The sequence below is a fragment of the Poecilia mexicana genome, unplaced genomic scaffold, assembly GCF_051168715.1.
Source record: "Poecilia mexicana isolate PSO_F unplaced genomic scaffold, ASM5116871v1 scaffold_10, whole genome shotgun sequence".
NCBI lineage: Eukaryota > Metazoa > Chordata > Actinopteri > Cyprinodontiformes > Poeciliidae > Poecilia > Poecilia mexicana.
In genome coordinates this window covers 7,230,378-7,254,259 of record NW_028263379.1, presented here as the reverse complement: position 1 = coordinate 7,254,259, position 23,882 = coordinate 7,230,378, and the positions used below count along the sequence as shown (strand labels likewise).

General features: G+C 38.3%; 1 protein-coding gene across 7 annotated transcripts in view; it reads left to right on the top strand.

Annotated features, from left to right (window-relative positions):
- Positions 1–711: 711 nt before the first annotated feature.
- Positions 712–23,882, top strand: part of LOC106903358 (LIM and calponin homology domains-containing protein 1) — a 69,231-nt gene continuing 46,060 nt past the window's right edge. The window contains exon 1 of one of the 7 annotated variants that reach the window (XM_088009378.1): positions 712–1,368. In XM_088009378.1, the coding sequence (XP_087865504.1) occupies positions 1,267–1,368 (102 nt within the window). In that variant the 5' untranslated portion in view covers positions 712–1,266. The remainder of the gene's footprint in view (positions 1,369–23,882) is intronic. The other 6 variants (XM_088009379.1, XM_088009380.1, XM_088009374.1 and 3 more) reach the window with 6 other exon arrangements.

The following is a 23,882-nucleotide window of genomic DNA, read 5'->3' as shown; positions in this document are numbered from 1 at the left end:
TCAGCTGTGTGTCCACCTGACTTCTGCACAACACAACTGATGGTCCCAACCCCATTTATAAGGCAAGAAATCTATTAACCTGACAGGGCACACCTGTGAAGTGAAAACTATTTCAGGTGACTACCTCTTGAAACTCATCAAAAGAATGCAAAGTGTGTGCGAAGCAATAATCACAACAAAAGGTTGCTACTTTGAAGAAACTAGAATATAAGGCATATTTTCAGTTGTTTCACACTTTTTTGTTTAGTACATATTTTCACATGTGTTAATTCATAGTTTTGATGCCTTCAGTGTAAATCTACACTGAAGGCATATATATATATATATATATATATATATATATATATATATATATATATATATATATATATATTGTTAATGTACTTTATCTGCCTCCTTTTTGTGGATTTTTATGATTGTTTAGTAATAAATACTTATGTGTATTGCAGTTGCGGTTTGTATGTAATTGGAAGAGTTAGATTTTTTTTATACATAAATCTTTATTTTTAAACTATTTAGGCAATAAATGTGGATCATTGTGTCAATTCCATTAGTTGATTATACATTTCAGGTTTGAAACCTTTGCTCTAAATCAGTGAGATCCCTCTTGTGCTTTTTGCCCCACATGTGAAAGTGGGTGTGTGATCCCCAGCGTGCTGCTGCCCTCATTGGCTGCCGGTGGAGCGGCGCTGCTGTGTGTATTTTGGACCGTTGGAGCAATACTGCGGTGTGCGAGTTTTAAACTACCGTCAAGTGAACGGAAAACAGCTAGATTAAAACCGGAAGTAGGTTTCTACAAAAATAAGAGCACGCATTAAAGCCTCTCACGAACAAGCTAAGCGAAAACTTCCCCTCCCAACTTCGCTAACCGTTTGAAAATGTCTCCAAATGCTACAAAAGTGAACGAAAATGTTGTTAAGTATGGACAATTTTATCTCTGTTTTTCATCCTTCTGCTGATCCAATATATTTTCACAGAGTCTGTCTGCAAGGTAGCTTTATTGTGAAGGCTTCAAGCCTCGGTTCTGTAGATAACTACGTCTAACTTAATGCTGCAAACACTCTAGCAAGAGCGACTCTGTGGAGTGCACAAACTGGTTCGTTTGCCTGGCCGCCGGTGCTGCTGCTGCTGGAACATCTACAGCTACAACGGAGGGGAACTGGAACACTGACGCGGCTCTCCACTCATTTCGGAGGAATATCGCGGCTTTTGCACAATTTTCTGTAGGGCGTTCATACTTAAAGAGAAGAGCCAAGTCCTTCGTCCATGGCCAGTCCGGTTGCAGACCTTGGACAGTCTCATCAGCATCACCCTGGGTCGGAGTCGGCCGCCGACTCTGCGTTTCTGGAGGCTCAGAAATGGATAGAGGTGAGTTCAAAAACCCGAATGCTGAATCACCTCATCAGATCCTGCTTCCTATAAGCGCAGGTGTTTGTTGATGTAGCGTGGCCTTTAGTTGGTTCTATGTAGCCTCCTGTTTAAAGTGCACTTTATTTTATTGTTTCTTCACCTGTTGAAATAAGAAATACGTTTCCAAAAAATTCTTATGCAGGTTCATTGTAGCTGAATGCATGATCTAAATCCTAACTTTTACTCTTTAAACAAAACCTGAATAACACCAATCATAAAGGAACAGTTTCAGTTATTTTTGTCCAGGCCCTCCTCAAATTTGCAGGACAGGCTTGCTGTTGTACAGTGGCTGTTTAAAGTGACCTGGTGCGTGTTTGGCTGAAAACAATGAATGCATCATGTGGAATGGATTTTTGCCCCATTGCAAGCCCAGTCAACAATAATCACACACAAGTGAGGTTTTGTTCAGGGAGAATTTCAATCATGACACTTGTCAGCCTCCATTGCATTTTAGTTTGCTATCCTGCTTTCAGCTGTCATCTTGTTGAATCACAGGTGATTGATAACTGCTTCATGATTTTCACTTCACTTATTTTTTGTATTATTAAAATGGAAACATTTTGATTTGGAATAGTGGAGATCTCCTTACCCTGTGGCATAAAACTTTTGACCGTCTTGGACCGTACCTGATGTTCTCTGTTCATGTGGTCTTCAGGGTTGCCCAGCAGAACCTGTTAGCTGCTGTCCAACTTAGTGAGGTTGGAGTATGTCTTTGAAGGAGACATACCTGAGCCACCTGCCAAGGGAAAATATATAGCTTTTTCTATGCCAGAATGCACTTTTTTTTTTTCATCATTTCTGGCTTTCTTAGAGGTTTGATTAGCTAATTCTGATTTTAACAGATTCCAGTTTTTATAAGGAATAAAACAATTCCTTAAAAAAATTGTTTAAGGAATTTTTGTTTGTTGTTTGTGACAACAATGTATGTTGTCACAAACAACATATATTTGTTTGTGACAAATATTCTCCAAGTTTCTTAAAAGATGTAATAGTTCTGAATCCAACAGAAAAAAAATAATTACAAACTTATCCCCAAATGCAACAAAGCATATGTGCCATTCACTGCTGGCTGACTGGTGCATCTCTGTTCCATATTTCTTATTTTGATATTTTAATACGCTCACAACACACCATGTTATCTATATTAAAAAGACAGATAAAAGTGTCAGGCGCCTTTGCAGGCCTATTTAGCAGCTCCAAACTCCTCAGAGGACCATGTCACATCTTTAAAAAGCCACCACTGACCTAGAATTCACGAGGCTGAGAGCAGAGCAGTGGCAGTGCTTTTTTGTTGTTCTCCTCTCAGCTTTCCCCCTTGGGATCTGACTTCATTATCCCCACACACCAGTTGACAGTCACTCGCTCCTGACTGAACCTAAACACAAAGCTTCAGTCAACATCCAGTTATATTCAACTGCTGCGCTAGGTATAATGTCAGCACCTGATGCAAGAGGTTATGCCAGCAGTTTCCCCAGTTTGACATTTATTGTCAAAGACAAATGAAACAATAAAAAACAGTTGAGTCTGGCATGTGTATCTTCTCAGCAGTTTGTTGAGGTTGAAGCTAACTTTCATTTTATCACAATTTGAATTTTTGCTCACATGGTGCAGACTTGACTGAGGGAGACATGCACGATTACTTCCTAAAGCCATTTTGGAGCTGGTTCATGCCAAACCTAATTAGACTGACTTCTTTTTTCCCCTTACATGGATCAGCTTTTACTTATTTTGTTTTGGCAGGTGAGAATAATTTAAAACCTGCCATTCATCATCTAACCACACAGAGACCCCTGTGTGGTTAGATGATGTCCTGGTGGTCTCACCATGGTTGAATCTTGAACTGATTCTTGCTTCAGCTGTGGGTTGTGTGTCAATTGAAGTAAAGCTGTGGCAGTCAAAGGGCTTGCCATGATCTACCGGGATGTATCTTGCAAGGATGAGACGTGAAAGTAATTTTGCACAGATGTTTGTTCTTGATCTGTTGTGGTCAGTAGCTATCAAACATGGTCCAAAGCAGGAGCAGTGAACAGGCAACAGGCCATCCGGTGACTGAGCTTTACTAATGAAGGAGTGAAGACTGGCCTGTGGTCCAGTCCAATAGATGAACTACTATGGCTGAATTTACTGAGGTGTTACAGTGCATTACATTTGGGCCTGCATAGCTAAAGGCCAGTCAGAGTGCCGATGCTGACTCCTGTCCACCTCTGAAAACCCTAATAATGGACGCGCAGACATCAAAACTGCACTAGGAAGCAGTGGAGGAACGGCTTGGTCTGACTAAATACATTTTCTTTTAAACTTGTTTGATGGCTAGATACCTTGTTTACTTGGGAACAAATGGGACCATGAAGGATACACCATGGGAAGATGACAAGAAAGTAGAGACACTGTGATGGCCAATCGGCCAATCTTGGGCTGGGAAATCCTGGACATCTGCCATCCATGTGGGTGTTATTTTGACACGTCCCACCATCAGTATTGTTGCATACTGTGTACACCCTGGGAAACAGTATTCCCTGATGGCTGTGACCTCTTTCAGCACAATAATGCTCCCTGCTACAAAGCAAGAATAGTTCAGGAATAGTTTAAGCAGCACAACAATAAATATGAGGCGTTAACGTGGAGTTGAAGTTCCTGAGCCTTGCAACTTACATGACATGAAAGTTCTGCTAACATGTTGGTGCTGAAACTACAGCACAGCTTCTGGGGCCTGGTGGAGGCCTTGCGTCAAAGGTAGCAAAAGGGTAGCTAACACATTATTAGACAGAAGGCCATAATTCAATGAAAATGTTATGTTTGAAAATAATTATCGTATTGAAATGACAAACTAGTCGTGTAAAATATTCCTTAGCTACAACTACCAGACAAAAGGCATCCAGCAGCATTCTTTGGAACAATCCAGAACTGCAGTGAAGCATTGACACCTGCAATTATTACGTCTTTGATGGGTGCTTCTTCACACTCACAACCCTCTCTAATGATGGTGCTTAAGTTCCTCTGAACTTCAGAGGAGACTGACTGGCCCTTTGATGAGAGCAGAAGCCCCCAGTTGGTTAGGTTGAATGATTTGTGTCGTACAGCCATGGGGCGTTTTGCTTGAACAGAAACCTGATGAAACCGCCTTATTGTGTCTTCTTTTCTCTGAAGTGTCTCAGTAGTTTGATGAATTGGCTTTTCTCTAATTGGGAGTTTAGGACAATTCTGCCTGTAACAGAATCATGTGAAATTATAACAAATGACGTGTTGCATGATTTCAACAGTTGTACAGTTTTCCCTGAGCTGAAGACAAATTTATTGCAAAACGGGCAACTAGGATTATTAGAAACAAATTAGAATAAGAAAAAAATGGAAATTATGTAACCTTATCTAATCCAAAATCTAAACTGAACTGAAGCCCCAGAAATTAAGCCATTTTTTTCCTGGCAGCTTGATTACTGTTGGGGGTTAAAAGTGTCTGTTCAATTAGCTTTAAGCTGAAAAATCTTGCCCAAAATGGGATTATTCAGTCTGTTAATTTTGTTTGTTCAGATAGCTTTCAAACATGAGTTTGCGTGATTACAAAGTGAAATGATTTTAGTCTTAATGCAGGATCAGCAAGGTGAAAACTGTCTGGATTGGTTTATTTGTTGGCTCTGTTCTCCAACACATTCTAGTCTAAACAAGGTTTCTTGGCACGTTTCTTCTCCTGAGCATGTGTGAGCGTGTTGGGTCTCCCTCTTCTTACCAAGTTAAAACACTTTTGGAAATTTTGGAATAATATAAAGATACCTGAACAGAAAAGTGATATTCTTGACATGTCAATGTCTCTGATCTCAGCAGACAGGTCAGTGTTTATATTACCATGTATAGTTAGACTTTCTGCTATCATAAACCCAATTATGACATACACTGATGGGGGGGAAAAAGGTTGAATATGAAAATAAGATGTGTACATTTTTCTAGTCTTGGATTATACTTCTATGCATTTTTATTGCCTTGTGAAATCCTACAAAGGATTTCATGTCACCTGTTGAAACTCCAATTTGCTGCTTCCTGATCCATGCCTTTGGCTAAATAATTGTTGCTCTTTGATAATGGATTTTGATTCAGTCTTTTGTTTTGTATTAGGTTGCTTTTTTCTGTCACAGGATCTGGCAACAGCTCTGGCACAGTCTGTGCAAAACAGGATGAGTGCTGGCAAAAAGAGCACACCCTTCTGGAGCAAAGGGGAAACCTGAATAACTCGGCATGATGATGGATGTGTATAGAAATAATCAACTTCTGCTAACACCATAATCTAAAGTGGATTAGGTGAACTCTCTACTTGGCATTTGCATGCTTTCAGGCAATTCATATGCACTAAAGATTTCTAAACATATTCTTCTTTTAAAAACTATTCAAAAGTATACTTGGATACAGATACTTTTGTCCGAATTGCTTTTAGAAGCATTTATACACTGCTCAAAAAAATAAAGGGAACACTCAAATAACACATCCTAGATCTGAATGAATGAAATATTCTCATTGAATACTTTGTTCTGTACAAAGTTGAATGTGCTGACAACAAAATCACACAAAAATCATCAATGGAAATCAAATTTATTAACCAATGGAGGCCTGGATTTGGAGCCACACACAAAATTAAAGTGAAATGTTCCCTTTACTTTTTTGAACAGTATATTTTCTGCACACCTCTAAAACACTCTTTAAAATTCTTAACCAATTTTAAAGAATTCTTATAAGTTTTATATGCACTCATCAAACCATCAAAAACTCATTGACCTTTCTTCAGTCAGTGAATGTACTACTCTAAAAACTACCAGGTTGCAACTCAAAGCTTTACACAAATCGGAAATTAAAATTTCAATCATTCATCTTTAATAACTGGGTTTTATTTCACTGAAATTCTCTGAGGGCTTTGTGAAAGACACCATTTAAGGTCTTGTTTTTTTTAAGTTAAACATTTTCCTCTAGTGGAATAAATTAAAGGAATTCACCATTACTTTTTTTCTATGGAAACGAAGAGGAGCCCAGATGGAGGGATGTCAGAGAAGGCGGACCATGATGCATGGTTGTTTACCAAGGCTGCCGTCCACACCGTGTTTAGTCTTCGTTGTTGACTCACACAAACTGTTTCCTGTGAGATGTAAAAGAATATTTTTACTGGTCAGCTTGATAAGGTATCTTTTATGTTCAAGTGTACACTTCAGTAACATTTTTAATTCATTATAATTGACCGGCTCTTAAGCTGTAATTAGAGTTCTTTGTTGTTCAGGACGTTGTTTCTTTGAGCAGAGGTCGGTCTCGAAAAGCATAAAATCTTGAGCATATCTACTTGGTTTGTTTATGAACTTATGTAAGCAAAAATCTTGCAATCTACTTTAACATAAGATTTCCACCAATTTGCCCTCATTGTTGCAGTTGGTTAAATGATTTATTTGAGCTCAACAAACATCTGCAATTACTCTGTCTGTGTTTAGTTACGACCTGCTGCATGATATCATTTGCAGTTTAGGTTCTTTGTAATTTCATCCTACAGAATGGACCGTAATGCTAAGGGTTGAGCTTTCTTGGCAGTTTGGGCTGCATTGCTATGACTACAAGTTGTTGAAGAATGTAATTTTAGAAGGAAGTGTCAGTCTGAGAAGGATTTAGGCCACTTGAAAGATGTTCCATTCATCACTTAGTGCTCTTATGAGGTTTAGACCCATGATGTACAAAGACATCCCTATCTTTACTACCATGATTTATGAAATCAGGATGTGCATAGTTTTTGTGCTCGCTAATTTAATCATCCATTTTTTAGTGTTTTTCATGTTGCTTAAGGTAGCATTTTCTTTCTTGTTTTCAGAACCGCAATATTTGATTTAAAATCAGATTAAAGAAAAACAGTGTTGAAGGCCAACATTTGAAACATAAAATTTAAGAACAAAATTCCAAAGGTTTGCCTGTCAGTAGTGTCATTTTTTTTTCAATGATAACAGAGAGCAGAGGGCAGGACTTTGCATCTTCGAGTACACATTAACACAAACCAGATATGAACTCTGTTGAAGATCTGAGCTAGCAGTTAGTTGTTGTCATTTCCTAAAATGTGGTTCTTTAAGCAACTATTATGAGTCATGGAATTGGAGAAAAGTAACTCAAGAATTGTTAAATTTTTTTTTCTAATGCATAATGTTTATTCTGCACAGCTGAGCTATGACTAATAATGATGTAGTGTGAGCTGAAGGGCTGGTCATTTGAGAAATGTGATTTATTTTTATTTTTTTTGTCTTGTTAAGTGTCGTGCAGCTCAAATAGACCTGTGAAAGTGACAGATGAAAGTTAGTTCTGTGGCAATCACCGACTCACATATTCAAATTCCTGCCCTCTGCTCAGTAAGAACCTGTCAATCTTTTCAAGTTGTGTTGCAAATACCTGCTGTCTGGACACAGTTGAATTAGTGAAAATGGCAACACTGAGGAAACGTGTTTGAAAGATCAACTTTTAACTGCAAGTACTAAACCAGATCTTGTGTTAGAGCTCATTTTGCACTGGTTGTAAAAGACACAGTTAAGAACCACTGGCAGAGAGCTACGTTGGTGTAGCATTATTTCTTCTTTAGAAACAATTTCCTTCTGAATTTGTGTACAGGAACACAGTGCAGGGAGATTTACTGGTTAGACATACCATTATGATCACTCACAGATAGTGATTATTTTTCTGGCAACTATATCCCGTCATATATTTTTCTGGGTGTGATATATATTTTTGATTGTAGATTTCAACATAAGTCATGTACATCGAATGGTTTGTTTCATAGCCTTATGTTGTTGAGGGCTTCGGTTTTTCCTTGTCTGTAATGAGAATTGCTTTCTTTAATTGTCTGCTTTTGTTTTGTGGCTTTTTGCTCCTGTGAAGCGTCTGAGTGCAAGTTTGAAATCAACATTTGCAAATATTCTCACTCAGCTCACAAATCAAATGCAAATCAATGTTTGACCTTTTCACCCCTTTCATTCGACTTCTTTTTGGTAGTTTATGGGAACCAGTAAAAAGGCTCTTTCTAGTCCTTGTTCAGCTAATGTTTGAAAAATGAGGACACAAATAGATGTCCTCATTTGATTATTATTTGATTAAGAAGTGATTATTTTATCACTTCTTAAAATAATCAAAACAGCAGATTTAAATTTCTTTCTGTAAGTAATTTAATAATTTAACAATTTAAATCAAATGTAAAGATCTCTTGGCCTTATCGTATTGGATGCAAAAAAAGTAATGCTTTTCATGTATCTCAGTATATTTCAGTGGATTAAATGCTTCTAAATAAAGTGCAAAACTGAAAATAGTTGTGCAGTATGATTTTAGATTTGTGTGAAAATGTTACTTTGAATGCATTTTTAATAATGCTTATCTAGCTCCTATTGATTCAGTGACATTTTGATGCCAGTAATTGGTGAACCAGTGAAGCATTGCCTCATTTTAGAAATTGGTAAGGATGATGTTTGTTCTACCTGAAGCTGATTTGTTTAGTGACGTGTTCTCGAGGAGCCTCCAGATAAAGCAGAGAGTTGAATGGTTGCTGTTCATGTTCAGTAGAAGCAATGTGGATGTTTTAAAGCTCTGTCTGTCTGACGGGAGGAGGATGATCATGTGAATCAGGAAGGTTGACCTTATCTGGTGACATCTACAGGTTCTTCATTTCACAACCAAATATATTTAAATGAGGTGGTTGCTGCACTTGGTGACAGCAGCACTATTCAGTTATTCTCATCACAACTTGGACAATGTATTTTTGGAAAAGGTTGTTTTTTATATTTCAAATGATTTGTTCTGGCCACATTAGATGTCACATTTTGTAAGGATGTTTAAAAAGCTTTAAACTATTTTATTGATTGCAGTAGCATTATCCTACTAATGAGTACACATATCCAACTTGGATCAAAGTGACAAAAAAATAGAAGGTTAAGAAAATTTGTCTTTAATAAATCAAGTGTCACAATTCCTCTTAAAATATCTACTAAATAAATAAAACTAAACATTTTTGTTTTATTTATACCTTCCTTTTTATGTTTGTCAGACTTCCCCAGTTCCAAAACATACATCATATGAAGGCTATTGGTTGAAGAGAAGAATGCCAGAGAGACTATTCTTGATGCTCTGCAGAAATTTAGAAATGGTGTAGGATCTTTCTCTCTGTACACACCAGATGTCTGAAGTTAAAAGTTTATAAATCTTTGCGTACTTATATCAGGTTTCTATTATGGCAGATTGATTTTCCTCCTAATTCTTTCCTTGATGCCACCAAGGCATGACCAAATTAAAAAAGTAAAAAAGAAAGAAGATAAATTAAATTTTGAAATGCCTGTGAAGAACACAACCCACCCAGCATGTCATCTGCTCACTGTTTCTCTTTGTGTCTGTGGGTACGCCTGAGAGTGTGTGTCTCCTGCCTGATGTCTGAAGTCTGCCTGTGACAAGGTGAACAGAGTCATCTTGTTCAACTGCTCTGTGTGTGTGTGTGTGTGTGTGTGTGTGTGTGTGTGTGTGTGTTCATGCTCTGAAAGAGAAAGCTTTCAACAAGAGAGATTAAAGCAGGCTAGCATTCAAACTGTGTTGCAGCACTCACACATGTACACACAGTGCCATCTAAAAGAGAGGCAGCCGGCCGTGTGCCAGGCTGCACAGTCATTCTCTGCAGGGAAGCTGTTAGGTAGGGTTGTTACTTAGCACGCTTAGAGGTAAATCTAATAAAAGGGTCACCCTGAGAATAAACTGATAGGTGACAACACATAAAGTGTCTAGTGTTAGGCTTTGATCTTTTAAGCCTAAAGACATTGAAAAAAAAAAAAAACTTCCAGAAATAGTTATTAATACAAGAGGGACATTTTTGGCTTTTTATTACTTTATTTATTAAATGGGTTACCACATGGCAATGTCAAAATTCTTGATGAATTAAGCAGGAAGTGCTTTTATTTTGAAGAACCCAAAGTGCTTTGCAATGAAGCCATCTAAACAGAGATAGAATAAAGAAGCAAGTTGAGTTTTGAAATGATCCACATTAATTTAATGCTGATTTCAGTTTGTGGTTATTGTTATACATCCTTAATTAACTTCAGTTCTGTAACATTCCTGGTTAACAAGTCAAATGTAACTTTAAACAGAAGAATATACACATCTCTGTCAAAAGGTGTGGTTGACAACTTGGTGGCTCAATTAAGTTAATTGCTAATGTGTGCTATTATGTAAATGCATGTAGTACAAGAACATGTTTAAGCGTTCATAAAATAGAATTAGCAGACTAACACTAGCTGAGCACCCCAAAAGCTACATAGTGCAGTTAAGACGTTAACTCCTCATACCTTTACTCCAAAACCTCACTTCAAAAATACAGAACCAACTCTTTATCAATGACTTTCACAGGTTTTAAGTATAGTTAGAATTATGTAAACATGCATTTTTTTTTTACCTGAAACCTAAATCTGCTTGCTTCTTTGTTTTCACCAGTGCCAAAAGTTGGTTGAAATTCGACCTGCTTGAGTTACAGAACAGTCATTTTTTTAGGCTTTAATGGGAACACAAAAGCTAAGGAGCAAGAAAAACCTTATTTATCTGTCTTTGTAAGCAGAGTTGGAGAATCAAAACAAAGCTGATTAAAAACATTTTTATAGCAAAGCTATTCATGTTTTCTTCTTGTTATTTACTGGCCTTCTTACTTTTGACAGGAAAAGTAGAGCCTCTGGAGCTGTTTTGAGTTGTTCCTTTGAACACACTACAGAGGAGAAGTGTTTACGTTCTAGTTGAACGCCCCGCTTCTATTTAATTAAACAGGAGCCGCAAATCAACAGTGAGCCAGGAATATGTGCAGGTTATGCAAGCCTTGTTGCTCTACGTCACTCGTCTTGTAATCTGCCAAAACTATTGATTGTCCTCATTTACAAGCTGGGTGGTCACATGCCTGCCTCTGATTTAATTCATGATTTATGCATTCCTGTATGGACTCCTACATTTTGTATACAGGTCAGTTTAGAAACCATAATTAGACCTTTGCAAATGTGCAACAACTCTTCTGTTGTTATGAAATAATCTTATGCAGCTGTACCCTTGCTATAAACTTAAAGCCATTGCAGTAGGTGTTATTCTGAAACCTCCCTCTATCCTGAGGTGTATGAAGCTTTTAACAGCAGCTAAATGGGACCTTCTGAGGGAAAAAGCAGTGACTGATGTTTCATCACCATCCAGGGGATGTTTCTAATTAGGTCATGCAGGATGAGCTGGTTTCCTAGTTTTCTAAGCCGGCACTCTGGGGAGCTGGACTCTTTCTGACTGCCGAGGGAGTAAGTGAAACTTGACTGACAGTCATAAAGCTGTAACGTGAGAATTGTTTAAGAAACACACCAGCTTTTATCAGAATATTGGCTGTATTACAACTGACTGAAAAAAACAGAAACATAACATGTCTCTAGTGGTTACAGATCTTGAAAATCTATCCTTCCCACCCATTCCCTGAATACATTTCAGATTGTTGTTCTTACACAACACACAATGTTGGCAAAAGTTGAAAGTGACACAGGAGTTACTTAAAACCTAGAGATCTTAAAAACGGAACATTTGGAGTTGTTATATAAATGGTTTATATTAAGTACTTTGATGTTTTATTTTGAGTTAAATAATCAGGTCATTTACAGGACTCTGGAGAACTTGACTGCATGCTGAGGAGATAATTCAGCTATTAGCTTCAGGTCTATTGGATCATTGATACACCTTAATGCTGCAGAAACCAGCCTTTGAGGCCTGGATTTGAGGACCCCTGTCTTTGCCCGACTTGAAAGCTTTATGCAGACACTCCATGCCTCCTTCTCTGTTTTTAGTACTTTTTCATGACAGAGTTATAGCACCACTTGCAGGCCTGGAATAGTTACAACAGCACTTATGTTTGTTTTCATTGTCTTCATGTAGAAGTCATTTCTTTTACAGATTGTATGTTCAGAGAAATCTTGTAGGAACAACATAAATAATGGGAATTTTAGGGACAATGGTTTTCATCCAGATAAGTCTTTTCTGGTTGTTTGTTGCTGAAACAAAAAGCTAAAGTAGCAGGTCGTCTTTTTGAATCAGAGAGGTTTAGATGACTCAGGTTTGCTATGAATGGGAGCTTTTTGAACTGAGTGGGATTGCTTTCATTGTTCCTCACACAGTGTGTCATACACATTACTCTTTGCCCACTGGGTCCAACATTCCTAAAACCCCCTAGTCCTCATCCCATTCAGACACCAGCACACACACATGCACTCTCTCTCACACGAATACTGGCTTCACCTCATTAACAATGTGTGCAGCCATCAGACCCTGGGAAGTGACACAACCGTGCCTCAGATGACCAACACTTGCATGATGACAAAATATACATATACTTGTTTTTTTATTAATGCAGGCAGATGGCATCTTTTATAAAAGGATCAGATAAAAGAAAGTTTTATCTGATCCTTTTCACTTTATCTTGAAATGGCATGAATAAAATTATACCAAAATAAAAACATCCATGCATCTGTGTCATGAATGAAAAGGAGGGGAAAGAGGTAAAAACTTTACTATAATATTTCCCCCTTATGCACTTCCTGCTTTCATGTTTTGTTTTGGTAAGAAAATGACTGGTTTACAAAATGCATCATTTTTACTGTCTTTGCTGACCAATTTGACTATATTGAAGAAATGTAAACAAATCTAGAATTTTACGCAGTGAAAATTGTTCAATTTAGATTTTTGCCAATATTCATGTTTCACAATCAATATGTCCATTCTTTATTGGAAATACTATTTTTCTTTTCTATCTCGCTGGACATGCATTTTAATGCAGGAATTTTTCCTACATTTGACTTATTTTCCACATTTAAGTAGTTCTTACTTTAATGTTTAATATGTGTCTGTGGCTTTCCATAGGCTTAGAGAAGTGGTCAGATAGTATCGGGTTGTTGTAACAGAAGTGGATCTACATTTCCGTTTTAAAATCTATGAAGCTATTAATGCTCTGATAAGATCTTCTTTTCTGATCTTTAAAGCTGCTTCGTAGAGCATTGCATTCAGATTTGCTGCTTGAAAGGTTTTTCGGCACTCAGGTTTGCGTAAGCTACATTAAAGTGAAGAGGATAAAAGCTTCTTTTAAAAGGCAGAAGTCTGACTTGGACAGTAGAAGTCCTGTTCTCTGGAGCTGCAGAAGGTCAGGCTGTGTGTAGCAGCAGCAGGCAGAGGTCTCCTCAGGCTCCTTCAGAGCTGGTTCACTGCCAGCTCTGCAATTTAGGAAGCTTGTTTGTTGAATACTGGAAGCAGTTTAACTTTGGTAGGCCATTTAACATTTCACATTGATGGACTAAATGCTAAGGGTGCTCTATTTTATTCTTTCTATGGTTTTTCCTTGATATTATCTGCATAAACTAGTATTTAATCACAGCAGTTAAGAAGAATATTAATATTAAAAGAGTAGGCCTTTGGTAGCAGTAATGTTTGAGGCCATATAACACAAACCTGTCACTCATTCAAGGAAGAAAGGCCCAAGTTATAAATAAGTATCAAATCTAGACAAGTTAGGAAAATGTGTTTTGAAGTTTATTAGAAACCTCTCAGCATCCTTGTGTCATGTCTTTGCTAACAGCCATTTTTTGCATTCAACTCAAAACAGACTATTCAGTCCATGTAAACTGTTGTTTGTCTGAAATATGTACGTTCCAGAGCTTGAATGTGTTTTTAGGAATGCTCAGTCCTGTTAAATTCATTGTGTTGAGACCAAGTTGTAGACTTTTTACTGTTTTCTATTGGACAGAATTGCCTTAAATGTCCAAATTAGATTAAAATCTGTTGTAATAACCTGAATAATGCCCTGCTTTGATGTTGCTGTTGACAGAGAATGTCAGTGAAACTCCTGATAAGACCTGAGGACAAAGCTTTGTGAGGATACGAAGAAAGAGCATGTAAGAACATGCAGACAGGGAAGAAAAGAATTTTTTCACGCTGACAGATTGGGGGGTTTGGTTTGTTTTGGCTTGTGTTCTTGCCTGGCTCTCTGAAATTGACAGCATAGAAAGGAATCTAATTTCTGTCATTGCTGTTTTTAATAAACATCCAGGGTCTGTTGCCAGGATACTGTTCTGAGCATTGTGCCACTTGTGAATAAACTCCAAATCCAACTTTTAATACCCAGGAAGAAATTTCAAGTCAACATATTTTTACTACAATTACTCTATTCTGAACCTGGATCATTCCCAGGTTCCTAGTATAGCTTAAAAATACAAGACAAAGAAGTGAGAGCAAGAGACAAAACAACAGAGTAGGCAAGTTCTTTGAAATTGCATTTTCATCACTTCATCAAAGTTTAAAACCAAATATGGGTTTAAATATGAGTTTCTTGTCATGTTCTGTCAGCAAATTGCTTCCACACTCTGATGACCGCATGGTGGCAAAAGCAAAGTGTTTTTGTTTTTTTTTACACATCTGAATGTGGCAGAGGGACAAAAATGAGGCCTGTTGCAACGCTCCGTCGCTGTAGAGATTGGTCATACTAAGACAGCCATTTTAAAGTTCTTAAAGATCTTGAATTGGCAGAAAAGTCAAGTGATCCTGAAAACATTCACATGCACTTCATAAATCCAACAGTCTGTCTGTGAAGACTCAGGCTGATCCTGAGCCCAAAGAAGACTCTTACTGATGCTGACTGTGTCCAGTTACTTTAAGATCTTGTCTGCAATATAAGGCTTAAAGGAAAAAAAAAAAAGGTCATGATGGCCTCTGATATTAACATGACAGATCAAACTGGAGATGTTTCTAAGCAGCACAGTATCAGAGGTTGATCTTAAAACCCAGCTCAGCCATATATTTGTATTAGGCCAACCCAGGACTGGGCCTTCATTAAACAGGTTAATACTGCCAATGAGCTGTGTATGGACCAGGTCAACATGAGGGCGCCCGCTTGTCTGTCAGAGTTTGACTTCATTCCTTGTGTGACCACTGGGTAGATGTTGTTTTGTGCGTGAGGAAAGCTGTAGCTGGCAGGATATTGGAGACTAGGGGAAACGCATGGAAAAGCCCAGCTGCTTAAGTAGCTTAGCTCAGAGAACCAGTGTCGACATCGAGGATCTTTGTTTCCTATCCGGGTTCTTGGAGAGCTCGTCTCTAAAATCCCATCAGGTATGAGAGAAATGGTGAAGTTGTGCTTTTCTGTGGACTCCATGAGTTGGTCAGTGTGTATTTCTTACATTGTTGCATCTGCTTACTGTCGTTTTAACCCTTGTGTTTACAAATGGGGTCCAACTGACCCCACACACGTAAAACTTGTATCATTTGCCTCTGTCCTCCACGTTTGCCTCAGTCCTCGGACGCACAAGGGTTAAGGAGCAAGGTGAATATCTGGTTCTTGTTAAAATATTAATAAAAGTATAACTATTGCAGTGATTCTAGTAAAGGTGCTAATTAGCACCTTTACTAGAATCACTGCATGCACAGGAATGACAATTAAAGAACCCAAGTGAGACTCCCAACTGTTATAAAATCATGATAAATAAAGCTGAGATATTTTTAAAACAAAAATCAACAAAATGAGCAAAATGAAGCTTTTTATACCACTACTTAAAATCCCTAATATGCACATTTGTTTGTCTGCCACTCTGCTTTGTGAAGTAACATTTACAATCTGACTATAGTTCTCTATTTCTTTCTTTGATACATTAATGTGCTTTTTCATTACCAGAAAAATTCCCAAATAGGTTTGTACACTTTCTTTAGCAAGGAGAAGGTAGACTTCCCAAGTTTAGTCAGAATAAACGGCTGACTGACAGCTTCACTGGTTTTTCACATTTTGTCAACTAAAATTACAGTGGAACAGGTTCTAGCGGGTTTTCCTGGAGGATTGTCCTTTATTTACCTCCATCCATCTTCTAGAGGTGTACATTAAAACCACGGCTCAGTTGGTATCCGGGTTCTAAAGTCACAGCAGTAAACAAAGAATTCTTGTCATTTTTTAAAATTAGATTTTATTATGGTATAAACAGTGTTCCAGTCTTCAGGGACCTGTACATGTTTTAGGCGTTTACTTTCTCCCACACACCTGACCTGAATAAGTGGGTGATTAAGAGGCTTCTGCAGCACTTGATGACATGCAGAGGAGGTCATGCAATCACTTGAATCAGATGTTCTGGAACACAGACACAACTAAAATATGCAAGGCAGAAACCCCTGATGACTGGAATTGAAAAACTGATCTAAAACTTAAAAATGTGAAAAGTATAGAACTGACTGGAGATTTCACTGGAGTTTTTTTTTTCCCCCAATGAATATAGTAGTATGAGCAGGTGTACCCACTGCCTGGATAGATAGCTAAATAGATTATACAATAATACAACAACTTGAAAACAAATGTTTTAAATCAAACTGTGCCCATATTTGAGAATGAACCTTGTTTAAATCTATTTGGAGTTGCGTTGGTATTTTGACAACCTAAAGTACCAATTGTACCTGTACTCTGCACAGCAGCTGTTGGGAAAATCCCCGTTCATCAAGGGCAGGGGTGCCCAAGTCCAGTCCTCGAGAGCTACCATCCTGCAAGTTTTAGAAGTATTCTTACTCCAACAGACCGGGATCAGCTCTACAGAGGCCTGATAACGAGCCATTCATTTGATTCAGGTGTGTTGAAGCAGGGATGCATCTGAAACTTGCAGGATGGTAGCTCTGGAGGACTGAACTTGGGCACCCCTGATCAAGGGGATTCCTCCCACTTGCATTTTATAAGATGTACAGAGTTTTGGCTTATTGGATATTACAGGAAGTCTTTTGGTCATAAACTTATTTTTCTCCAGTACCAGTGACCTTTACTTTCCACCTGAACTTGTTTCTAGTGAGTAATTCAGTTCAGAGCAAGCTTATTGCTTTGGGAAAAATAATTCAGATCACTTTTTTCCCTTAGTGTAGCAGTATGAGAATCTTAATGTTCCCAAATAGAGTTTAGTGATAGCTGGGCGTCCTCCCTGCTTTGTTTTTGTTCTCACTTTCTAAAGTGGGACTACAAAATATTGCATTTTACACTTCTTTTCAGGTAGAAAACAAGTCTGTAATCATTTGCATACCAGACTGACAGCTATTTTTGGTATGAATACAAAAATAGCTGGTAGACCCCGACCATCTACCATTTTTGAATTGTATGCGATAAATCACCACGTTTGGCACAACAGATAGCTTTCAGAATTTTTACGAATAGCTAAAAAATTGGTGGGTATTAAACATGAGTTGTTTTTTTTTTAAAGGTTTTGTTGGCTCTAATGGCCTTTATTTGAAAGTAGTTTGACAGGAAATAAGGTAATGAGAGAGGGGGAAGACATGCAGCAAATGTCACCAGGCCGGGAATCGAACCTGCGACCACCACCACGAGGACCAAGGCCTCAATACGTGGGTTGCGCTTTTCCCCTGCGCCACCACAGCACCCTTAAAAATGAGTTTTGATTCACAAGCGGAAAACAAGGTTGGTACTCTGCAGCTTCCTGCCTAATCTAAAACCGGGAAGCCCCTCCTTTGTCCTTCATGCCCCAAGATGTCAATCCACGGGGGTAAAATGTTGGAAGGAAAGGTGGTGGCAGAAAACGGCACCAATGGAGACTTAGAGTTAATCCACAACAAAAACATTGTTCCACCTTCTAATCAGGATGTAAACGGGACGGACTGGCTGGAAAACTGACATTTAGCTGAGGGCAAGTCCATGTCAGTCACAGGAAATTTGTTTTGTTCAATCACCAGAGCTTATCAGAAGTAAAAGAGAAGGGAAGGGATAAAAAAAGGAGCTGGGTTTTGGAATTCAGGCATTTTAGACTCCAAGGAAAACAGATTTGTAAGAGGGAGCAGCCTCTTCTGATGAGATGCCAGGTGTTTGCTATGGATGTATGTTATAGGTCTTTAAGTAAAAACCAGTTCTTGTTTCACAAAGTTAGAAACTCCATTTTAATTTGAATTTACTGCTGGGCTGTTGTTTCTGAATGCCCAAGCTGTTCTTACCCACGGCCTAATAGCTACATAACACCAGTGAGTGAGGCGGAGGACAAATGGCACAGTCTAGCATGTGGGTGATGTAGGAGTGTGTGGTAGACATGTTAAGTCTTCAAGGACTACATGTGATAAAAATCACAAGCAATAAAACATGAGCCTGCTTTTTATGCTCATAGAGAACAGTGTTATAACATCGTTTGGATCTACATGCAGAAACTGCAAATTATCTGTAGTTTTATTAAAAAGACATGAAGTTAAGTTCAGAACCTACTTTTGGAAACGTCTTCCTGGCTCCAAGTGATGTTCCTTTAAACATCAGAGAGTAAAACTGAGTTGAGCTTCCATGGGGTCTCTATATTTTCTCCATATATTGGAAATCTAATCAATATGTTCCTTTTGAGAGATGGACTGATCTCCAGAGACAGATGTGTGACACCAAAAACACCATAAGAAAACATTTTCCTCTTGTTGCTGATCACAGACCAGTGGTCACAGAACTCTGGAGGCCAGAATATGCCTGACCATTACTTTATTATTATTATGTGATGATAATTTTATTGCTGATTATAACTGTGTTTGAATATGTATTTTTACTGCAAACGTCTGCTGACAACTGAACCGTAAATACTGCGATGAAATCAGTGTGTCTTGCTGAGTAGGAGAAATTCATGACTAATCGGGGCTTGTGTAAGGTTTCCCACGCCAGCTGACTCTCACAGGATCCACTGTGTGCCTGGGAACATTTGTGCTTTTCTGGTAAAAATGAGACAGTGACAGCAGAAAGATGAATGTGTTTGTGTTTCTTAATACATGAAAGCAAGTTGATGTTTTTTGAAGCAGAAATAAATTTACTTTTTATTCTCCAAAATACAGAACAGATTCCAGTGTTGCTGTAAACTTTTTTTATGGGGTGTAAACTCCTAGATAACAAAACTTTTATTGAGCCTTTCTGTTTTTAATAACCCTAAGAATATATTTCATTTACAGAAGCTTTCAAAGTGTACACACTCCTATTAAAATGCGATGTTTTGTGATGCCTGTCAGCGTTCAGTAGTGCTACAGTAGTACACCAGCCTTAGTCTCGCCTCCTTTTGATGGTCAAATTTCGGACAGATTTGTACTCAGCGTTATTTTGGAGACCAATCAAAACTATATCTGTGGAAATATCACTAAATTGACAGAATATGGTCCAAGTTAACATTCTTGCTTTCATTGTATTTAAACATGCTGATTCAAATCTGATCAATAATGTGACTCATTACTAATTATATATTTTTGTTATTGCTGTCATCTATCCCCACACCACTCCAAGAACGTGAGCAGTGGTTGCAGCAGGAGAAGGTATCTGCAAAAACTTCAGTAAGACAATTTGGCTACATAAATCATAAAGAATGCAAAACACCCAGAAGTAGGCTTACAGCTAGAAGTTACTGTATATCATTATTTTACTAATAATTAGATAATTATTTGTTGTTCTGCACATAACAATAATGGCTGCTGCTTGCTTGGCGTGATTGGCACATGCTAACTTGTCCATCAATCCTTTACAAAAGTCTTTTATAACTGTCCCACGCATATTTTCTTATGATGTTTTATGTTAAAAATTATATAATACTTTGTAGCTGGATACTGAATGGTTAATTTAGATCTTTTCTTTTGATGATGACTGTTTTTCTTGCACTTCGTGGTGGTCTTTCAAGATGACAGCTGATATAATCCATTAAAACAGGAGCTCGTTAAGGCAGGTTAGGCCTAAATTCTCTTCTGTCATCAAGTAGGTTTAGATGCATCAGAATTCATTGTCTTCCTCTGGGATTAGTCTGTCACAGCCCAGTGATAATTCCACTATATAATACTATGGTGATTACATTAGATAAACCTCTCTTACATGTGATGATCCCTGTGTCCCAGTTCACTTTTGTTCACTTTCTCTGGCCTGAGCAGTGAGCCTTTATTTGGACTCAGCGTGTCTCACGGTTTCAGAAGTTCACATGCTGCCTTTAAAGTCATCCATCTTGTATCCTGACTAAAAGAAAACATGCTGACAAAAATGGCTGTATTGAATGATTAAGCACTTGCTTTTTGTGTGGTCCGTTGGGGGTCTATTAATTTTTTGCAAGACGGTCTGTGTGTGTGAACGGTCATCTTCAACAATCTGTGTGCAGAAGAAGCTGGTGATTTTAGTACCAAAATAATTCAGCAGGCATAATCAGAAAATCTCTTTTAACTCGAGAAAAAAAAAATTACAAGTAATTTTGCCTTACAGACACACATTTTATGTTTTGTGTAGTGGTTGTAAAAGTTGGTAGGAGACTGTTTTCTCAGGGAGAACCCAACAAGAATCCATCCAGTCATCTATTAGATTAACTGTATGACCCAAAAAAGAGAAAGTATGCAGTGAGTGGTAGTTGTATGGACAAAAAAGTCTGATTCAACCAGATAACCATTTATTAAAACCAATAATTAGTGGCATACTTTCAGTTTGCTGCTGTGATTTAGTTAAATTTAGTCATGCTAACCTTAAAACTAAACCAAAAATCAAATCTCAAACCATTTTAAGCAAGATCACCTTTGTGAAGATGTTACTGGTTAAATCTGTAGACGGCTCAGTCCAGGACCTCGACTCGCCAATTTCTCGCTGCCATTCCCTTTTCAGATGGTAGAAATCTGAGGACTCCAATGCTTCCATGAAGGACCCCCACAGGGGTGGCAGTGGTGACAGCTTGAGAAAAGGTCCAGATGACTGATTGTAGGCAGATACCACTCCTGGCCTGTGGCTGACCTCGTTGGAGGTCTAAGTGTTGACTGGATCCCCTCTAATGCTCCGTCACAGGGACCACTCATCCAAACCCTCTGATCTGACTCGGTGATGCTTCTGAAAATGTAACCTATTTATATTTAGTTCTGTGCCACAAAATGTTTCGGTTTCTGGTAATGAAAGCAATAGAAAGTTTGTTTCTGGAATAAAACACTGGATGTCTCTTATCATAAAGCCAGAGAGCTGTTTGCGTCTCACCCTGCTGCTCATTTTATCAGCTTTGTGTCCTCTGTTAGCAGGCTGGACTCCCTTGTCTTTGTTTTGTTTCTTAGAACCAGAAGCTTTCACAGTTCCAGCTCTTGCCAAGATGAATTAACAAGATTATTGGCTGCTGGCCAGAGGATGTGTTTACGTGCGTTCTGTGACTTGTGCGTGCTTTGTTGGATTATGCAATACACTTAACTTGTTGCGCTTTAATGCAGAATGCTTTTGACTGCAAAGCAGGCATACAGATTCAGAGCAGGCATGGTGCTGGAAACCAGGCTTGTGGGGTTGAGAGCATGTTTCTGTTTATGTCCAACAACCTTTAGGCTTACAACGTCAGATCTGCAAAAGGCCTGGCCTCAGGGGCCTTGACGTAACTAGTGTTTTCATTCCCCATGTCAAGGAATCCCGGCCATTCTGAGAGGTGTCTAATTTGGTTTATGTAGCTGTAAAGTTCTGGGTTTCTCAGGTTACTTCTGTCTGTTTTCATTGAATGGTCATCATAATCAAAGGAATGTAGTAATCTGTTTCAGACTGGGAGCGAGCACTGAGACAGCCATGAACTCTGTGGTTATTCAACAGAAAACTCTTTGATATTGTTATATTGATTGAATGAGTTGTGTTGCATTTTATTTTTTCTTGACATCCTTCCAGCAAAGACAATTGGGAATCTCTGACAGATACGAACCAACTGTAGAGGAGCCTCTCCACATAAAAATTCCTTTCAAGTGTCTGTTTTGTGATTTATATTTTATAAAAGATGTTCCGAATCAGAAACCCTCCTAGGGAAACTGGATTTGCCAAAAGCTAAGTTCTGCAAAGATTGTTTGTGTTTTCCTAAATCAGCAGAGCTTTCATTTCCTTGCGAATGCCAGAGTGGAAGGAATCACTGCTTTATAAGAAGGACTTTGGTCTAGACATGAAGGTTTCCCTAAGGGAAGGAAGTGAATAGGTGGAAAACAAAGCCAGGGAGAGTTATGTGATTGTTTGTGAAACAATGTGAGCGACATTCCACTGAAAACGACAAAAGCAACACATTCCTCTTTTTAATTAAATAGCCTCGTATGACCCGGCTTCACGTTCAGATCCAGACTTTTCCAGCTCTGGATTCGTCCCTCCGTTCAGGAATCTGATGTATAAAAAAAATTTTTTAATTGTTGCTGGTACCATTGTGTTGCTTTCTTTATGTTTGATTTTATTTTAGAATCAGACCAATATTCCACCTGTCAGTTCTTTATCACCTCTTTTAGGAAGTAGTCCTGAGGCTAATTTTGATTTAAAGCTGCAATAGCTCATTTTTATACAAATTATTTTACATATCTATTAAAACTGTCATTATGTCCTGACAGTACAATGTATAACCTTACTGGGAGCGGTGTATCTCTGCAGATGGCAGTAGGACCGCATGGAGGAGCTCATTTCTTTCAGATTGTCTCGTATTATCCTGTCAGGATCTAATAACATAATTTTTTGTATTAAAATTTAAGTCATATTTTATGTTTGGGTACATTGGTGTTCATTTAGAATAAGTCTGCAGTCATTATCACACTATTTTTTAGATATTGGATACACTCGTATCCCAAACTGGAACAAATGAGCTACAGTCTAATTATTTTTCTTCTTAACCCAAATAAGATACTTCAGACATTTTCTCTGTTTCAGGAGTGGTTTAACACAAGGACAAATAAACACCAAATATGGCGTCTGTTATAGATTTAGGGCCTACCTTTGGCCCTACTCTGTGTCACACAGCCGTCTGTTTCGTTTGTGGCCCCTCCTGAATCCACGGAGACCCAAAAACCTGATAAAAGCACTCGACCATACTCTACAAGTCTGCACTCTTCCCACAGCTGTGTAAATAAATGTAAAAGAAGCACTCAGGAAATTTAATCTTGTAATTGTTTTGGCTTCCTTAGCAGCAAAGGGGTCTCTTCTTTTCATGCAGAATAAATGGATCTTAAATGAGACTGACCATGGAAGTCATTCGACAGCACATTTTTTGGCGCATGCCCCATCTTTTCATTATGTTGTTTACTTTTCCTCTAAAGATGCTTGAGTTCATGTTAGACGCAAGAACCATTCATGAAACGTTCAATCACACCAGAGAAACGTTTTATGTTCTGGGGGGAGAAGGGGAAGACTCCAACAGTTTAAATTGGATACTGAATAAAAGCAGTTTGCTAAAATACTTTCTTTAACAAATAAACATGTGTTTTGCACATAGTCATGCCTCATGATCAGTTGTCAGAAAACGCTCATAGACCGACTTCGTCTCGGATGGTCTGAGCCTCTATTAACCGACAAATCCTCTGTCACACAACATTAGCCCGCCGCAGCCATTTGGTCAGGATGATGCAGCTTATGTCAAGCTTGTTACTGTTTAGAGCTGTTACACTGGAGGGGGACGTGACATACAACTGTTGTGTTTGTGCTCATGTCCAAGCCATTCTCAGGTTTTCTGGTAGGGATGAAGATG